Genomic DNA, 6,207 nt, shown 5'->3' with positions numbered 1-6,207 from the left:
CACAGCCATGCACAGCAGGTCACCTGACCATCCAATCCTTCCAGCAGGTTCCAGCACATGCCAAGGTATACCAGCCACTTCCATGTCATAAAGGCTTAGTCATGTCTCTTGACCAAGCAATGAGCTGGTGCCCTGACAATGTCTCACCTTAAAATTAACTATCCAAGGCATCATTCTGTTCAACATTCCCATTGAGATTGATGTCAGCTTAATCCCCTCTTCATATTGGATCTCGGCAGAAAGCCTTTTAAAGGCCAAAGGGTATGAGGACATGACTTTGTCTCCTCTGTATCTCAGTCCAAGCCATATGACCTCTATACTTCTTGGATTGCAGGCCATACTGACTTCAATTTATCTACCTGTTTCTGAACCGGAACTTCTGGCTTCTGGCCCTTGTGGCAAGGAGGACTTCCAACAAGCATATTGATTGAACTCTCCTCCCATAGATATTGCATATCCTTGTTCAATGGCCAGCCAGTGTATACACGTGCCGTCCTTCTCCAGTGCACATCCCAACCTCCCCACCATTGAGAAATGCAATACACTCTTCTGCCTTGGGTGACTTGTGTGAGTAGATTTTGGATGTGGTGTGTGCCAATCACATGGTTTATGTTGTGACAGGTGGCTTCTGGCCACAGCATGTGTGATGCCTGCCAATTTCATTTGCCATATGGGTGGGAAGCAGACCATGGGAAGCTCTGCATTGCTTTCCTCTATAGCAAGTGTCATCACTGCCAATCTACCAAGAAGAGACCTGCATGTGTTTATTCCACAGACTCCAGGACTAAAGGTGTGTGGTTCGATAGTGCCTATTTGTGCATTGACAACCTGCCTGAGCAGTGCCTCACTATCTGTTACATGGAGCAGAGACTTCCTCAATATTGTTATGGAGTTGTTAGTGAGGGCTACCAAGCCCCCCTGAACACAATAAGATGAACACACACAGATACATACATACATTATAGAGTACACATTTCCCCAGAGTGCCAAGCTGTCCTATATCAGGCAGGGTACACACCAGCCATGAGGCTGGTATTGAACTTACTTTTACCTCTGTTGAGGTGTCAACCTCCTCAAAAGACAGGGGTTCTGTGTACTTCCACCCACTTTGCCATTGCCCACTCCAAATTTCCAAACCCATGGCTACTAGAATGAGCATTGCAGGTAGTCCCTGACACATATGTGTGCACTCTACTGGCGCTGTACATTCCCACAGAGAAGAGGGTGATGACAACTCCCATGGAGGATCCTCCCCGCCCTTGGGCAGTGGTTCCAATTTCGGTACCCAGAGTACCTCCCAGAAGGGTGCCACCTCAGATACTCTGGTCAATCCCAATGGTGGCCCACAAAAGGATGATTTGGAGAAGTCAGATTTGCCCACAGGTTCATATCCAACCAAGGACTACAATATGCAGGGCCTTGATGAGGTAGTTGATGTCAAGGCCGAAGCCTGGGAGCCCTTGTTGTTCCTGGTCAACAAAGGTGTCCCCATTGTCAACTTATGGTTCAGCAGTTTGGACCTTGTGATCACGTTCACTGTGGACCAAAGAGCCATCAGCTTTAAATATGATCCCCAATCAATGGCTTGGCATCAGCAACAGGTTTGGCTGCTTCTGCCTTCATTCTTTCACCACCCAAACATGGATGATACAGCCATCATCAGCACTGTATGTCTATATAGCATTGATGGGCTGCATGGTATTGAATTGTTCAAAGCATCCGGATGCATTCCTGACAGTCCAATGGCTCAAGTGTGCTGCTGTATTTCAAGACTGTCTTTGCCCTCTGGCACAAGACAAGACAAAAACCTGCAGTATAATTCCTCTGCAGATGTTATCACTAGCAATGGGGAATGGTGATTGTATTGGGTGCTTGACAGCAAGGACCAACTACACATTGAGAGGGTCAGCAATGGGCAGAAGTTCTGCTTGACTACTGATGGATCTGTATGTGCTTTGTCTCTCTCTCTCCAGTTTGCTGCACTCATGACGCAGTATGCCCAGACTCCATATTGCAAGGTATTGGCTTGGTTCATTGACACCACCCTCATGGTCATCAACTATGACTTTGGTTGCATTGATTTCTACCATGGTCTACCTGAAATGTGTGAGGGCCCTATGGATGACAACTTATCCCCGACATGTCACAGCCATTTGAAAGCACCTATATTTGCAGCCAAACTGGTTTTTGGAGATGAAGGACCCCTCCTCACAGTGAAATTGAACATGTGCTTTTCAGTCTATGTGATCAGAGGGTTGGCAACCAGTCCAGTCCAGGGTGTGCAAGCCAGAATATCTTTGCAACATGTTTGGACTGTGTACACCCATGTGTCACCACCAGTGCCTGAGGTCTCCCACATCACAGATTTTGACCTTACTGATGGCAGGTTGTGTTTGTTGTACATCAATCACTCACACTTTCACTCCACATCTGACTATACAACTGTGCGCATGGCTTGCTGAAAATCCATTTGCAGCATTGATAACAACTCTACAATCACCCCATATGATGCCACTGGTGTCATAGTCACATTGGATGAGCACAATCTGATCCGTCATCTGGATTTTATCAAATTCCATGGCAGAGCTATCTACATGGGTCGAAAGCATTCCTGCCTATGGATCAAGGTCCCCTTTCACCTCCATGTCAAGGACATCCCAGAACCCATCCCTGTTCGTCTGCAGGCTTCCTCCAACCTGTATGGCAACCTCACACATTGAGATGTTTTGGCAAACAATATACTGGGACCTCCCAATTGTTGGGATTGTCAATTGTTGACACTGACTTTGCCCACAGGTGAACAAATGGCAAAGTAGGCATCCTGTTATTGTCCAGGATGACCAGGTATTCTATGTCCATGATGTACCTGCACTGCCATCCTACATTACCAATTGTGGGTTGAACCAGTATCTTGACATGAAGACCTCAGTGCTGCTGGGAGATGACTGGTATCTCAAATACGGTGCCTCACTCACACAAGTGACTCAGTTGGTACTGGTATGGCCCAGCAAAGATGCCTTTGTGTCTATCATCCTTGCCAAGCTTCCCGGTGGAGATCAGTTCTTTAGATTGGAGAGGACTTATGATGGAGGCTCTATATGGGATAATCTGGCCCTAGTGGCATGGAATGAGCCACAGTGGCAGAACTGTGTGGACACATCACATTTTTCTCCAACAGACAATTCCCTGTGGGCATTAGACTTTGACCAGTTGTCCACCAAGGACTGTGCAGAAAGTGAATGCCAGTTGATTGTTCAAGGTATAAAAGGTCTTGACAAGGATGAGGAATTAGGCCCTCAAGCTCGGCTTGCATGGATATGGTTGAGTTATGGTGCCATTGCACAAGCCATCCCTTTACGTTAGGATATGTATCATTCTCACTTAGGACCTTGCATTATGTACATCTGCTCCAAAAATGATCACTACATGCTACATCTGCAAGTTTATACCGATAATATGTTTCTACATCAATTGCCAAGGTCTCTTGTTGGGTTATGGGGCATCTTCTCCACTCTCTACATCTTCTTCCATAATGGGGCATGGTCTGGACATCAAAGACCTCTCCCTCAACATAGCTGTTGGGGGTGGAACAGCTGGAACAGATCTCTGCTGCAGCTGGGCACTAACCCATGATGGAGTGGCAGTCCATCCTTGTTGGGAGACAGGATCCCAGCCCATGTCCCTTCCCCCAATGCGAGTGGTTTCTTGCCAACCTTGCCAATCTCTGGTGCTAGGTGTGGCACCCATCTGGTATTGCCCATCACATCTGGCTGGGTGGTTGCAATTTTTCTTGGAGGCACCTCACTCTTCCACCTGGGGACGCCTTCCTGTCAAGTGGGTCTGGGATGCAGAATGTGCTGATATAAATACATCACCTTTGGGCTCCTCAAATCTCGAGCCCAATGGCCATGGCACATGTTGGGCCAACATTTCTTGCTGGTACCACTCATTGTGTTGGGCTTCAGTCTGTGGAATGAAGGCCCATAGCTTGTAGGAGGAGGTGCTCTGCACCCATTGCCATGTCTCAAACTGCATGTCAGTACCTGAATTTTCAAATGCAGTGTGGATAAATGAGAGCATCAGTTGACAGCAATAGCAAAGAGCCATAGTGCAAGCATGGAAATTTTGGAAAGCCTGCCCAAATTTTGCCTTATATGCACATTCAGACATCATGGATGTGTCTCTGAAATCTCTCAGGAAGGTCTCATAGCCAAAATTATCCACAATACAAATGATGATCTTCTTCTGGTGCATGGAGCAGGCTCTATGCACCAGGTTTGACATCCATAGTAGACTGTCAATCAAAGGTCAGCACACCATTAATAGCTGTCATGGTGGATATCCTTACTGTGTGAACAACAACAATTCTGCACATTAACATAGAGACACCCGGCCCTCTGCAGGAATGCCCATGCATTTGCTGACACTTTGAGCAAGGCACACCATGGCTTGAAGAGAATTGTATCATGCACGGCCCATAACATTGCAAAAGCATTGCTGACACAAATGCCAGTGCACCAATTTTGCTTGTGAGAGCAGTGCCAATTTTGCCTGCGCAATATCAATTAATTCGGGCACCGGGGGGGCTGTGTTGAAAGGGGATGGTGGGAAGGAATGTGAGTCCTGTATCGAACAAGTGAACTGGGAACATCCTGGGAGGTGGGAGATCTTGGGGGCAGCTCGCTTGGTTAAAGTAGATGGGGGCATGGTGACACCAGCTCTGAAAAATCTGTCAACAGCATAGGGTACCATGGTTATACGAGGCACTCTGCATGTGGGGAACAATCTCCAACACCAGATGTACCCCACAGTGCAAATCATCTGTGCCTCTGTTTCATTGCTAGGGGGGTGGGCAGCACCTAGTAGCTGATCTGTCAAGGTACAGTGAGAGATGAAGCAATCTCAACCAATGGACCTCTACATACAGATCACCCCTAAGCAATCACACAAAGGATAATCCAAGGTATCCCACAGTTCAACTTTGACCATGTCATCCTCATTGTCAAATGTTGCTTCTCCTGATGTGATACATGATGTGGAGCAATACATGTGAAGGGAAAAGATCCTGCACAAAGAGTCAGCACTGACTCCAAGCATCAGATGGGCACACCCTACCTTTGTGCTCCCAAGGAGACACCATGAGCATGAAGGGAGTCCATCTCATGTAGGAACAAAAGCCAAGCCTCAAACAGAGCCAGGTGACTGGGCTCAATAGATCGGGCAATTGACTGCAAATGCACCCTAATGGACTGATTCAAGATCATTAATCTGTATCATAGCAGTGATCCGTGAACACCAACATGTTCTTCACATGTCTGATACATGTGCATGGTATTTGTATACATATTGGCCATCTTGCAAACCGGTATCAAGAGATAGTGTGCAGATATGTTGGTGTAAAAGAGGAGCAACACTTAAAGGGGGTGACAGGTGCTGTGTCATCAGACAAACCTGTTCCATGCAAGAGCACCTAGAGTGGGCCTTATCATGGTGGGACCAACATGTCTGTCGCATTACAAAGAGCTTGCCCACACACCATCTGGGCCCAACTTACCATATACACTTGTGCCAGTGTTTACAAGAACTCAAATCAACTTCATTTGCTTCTTCATTCTCTCTTGGTCCTCATTCTCTTGTCAAGTCTCTTGTGACAGGTGGTCTGCCACACACCACTGGCCTTGTCCCGAATGCATCTCTTCTTCATGCCAGTCCCATACAGAGTCTCGCTCAGCGTCCTGTGCACAAGTGAGACCTTGCATTACAGTGCACATCCACAGTAGGAGCATTGACCCCTTGCCCTCAGAAGCTCACACTCCCAGTGGCAGAGTCTGAGAAGGCAGAGGAGCCACAGGAGGGTGATTTGACAGAAGAGGGGTGGACTGCAGTGGACAGGATGCAGCTCTGGCGACATGATGCTATGACACATCACCTGCATGAGAGATCTGTTTATTGGGGGGATAAGATGCTCAGCTGGAGATACTGCCTATTGTAGCTGACATCCATTTGGTATTCAAATAGGTGATCCAAATCATGCATTGGGCTTGCAGAAGCACACTTCTTGAAACATGAATACTTGCGTGCCGAGACACTCCTGCTAAAAGATTGCACAATGCCAGCTCAGACCACTGCATCACTGAAGGGGAAGGACTGGGAGGACTGGAATCCCTTTCTGACATCACCTGGGGGGGGGGNGGGGGGGGTACACAC

General features: G+C 47.4%; 2 protein-coding genes across 2 annotated transcripts; both read left to right on the top strand.

The window, feature by feature from the left end:
• Positions 1-1,139: 1,139 nt before the first annotated feature.
• DACRYDRAFT_12843 (uncharacterized protein) lies at positions 1,140-3,363 on the top strand (the record flags this gene model as incomplete). The annotated part of the gene is made up of 7 exons (XM_040770951.1): positions 1,140-1,164; positions 1,219-1,667; positions 1,717-1,751; positions 1,880-1,946; positions 1,974-2,386; positions 2,477-2,672; positions 2,797-3,363. 7 exons carry the CDS (start codon positions 1,140-1,142, stop codon positions 3,361-3,363), a joined length of 1,752 nt encoding a protein of 583 aa, XP_040632948.1.
• Positions 3,364-5,842: 2,479 nt separating this feature from the next.
• Positions 5,843-5,992, top strand: DACRYDRAFT_44286 (uncharacterized protein; the record flags this gene model as incomplete). Its single annotated transcript, XM_040774563.1, has 1 exon — positions 5,843-5,992. A coding segment is annotated over one exon (150 nt), but the record flags the coding sequence as incomplete, so codon positions are not given.
• Between the last annotated feature and the right edge of the window lie 215 nt (positions 5,993-6,207).

Source organism: Dacryopinax primogenitus (genome assembly GCF_000292625.1).
Source record: "Dacryopinax primogenitus strain DJM-731 SS1 chromosome Unknown DACRYscaffold_1, whole genome shotgun sequence".
In the NCBI taxonomy this organism is placed as follows: domain Eukaryota; kingdom Fungi; phylum Basidiomycota; class Dacrymycetes; order Dacrymycetales; family Dacrymycetaceae; genus Dacryopinax; species Dacryopinax primogenitus.
The sequence above is the reverse complement of the archived record's forward strand: the minus strand, read 5'-3'. Positions and strand labels throughout refer to the sequence as shown.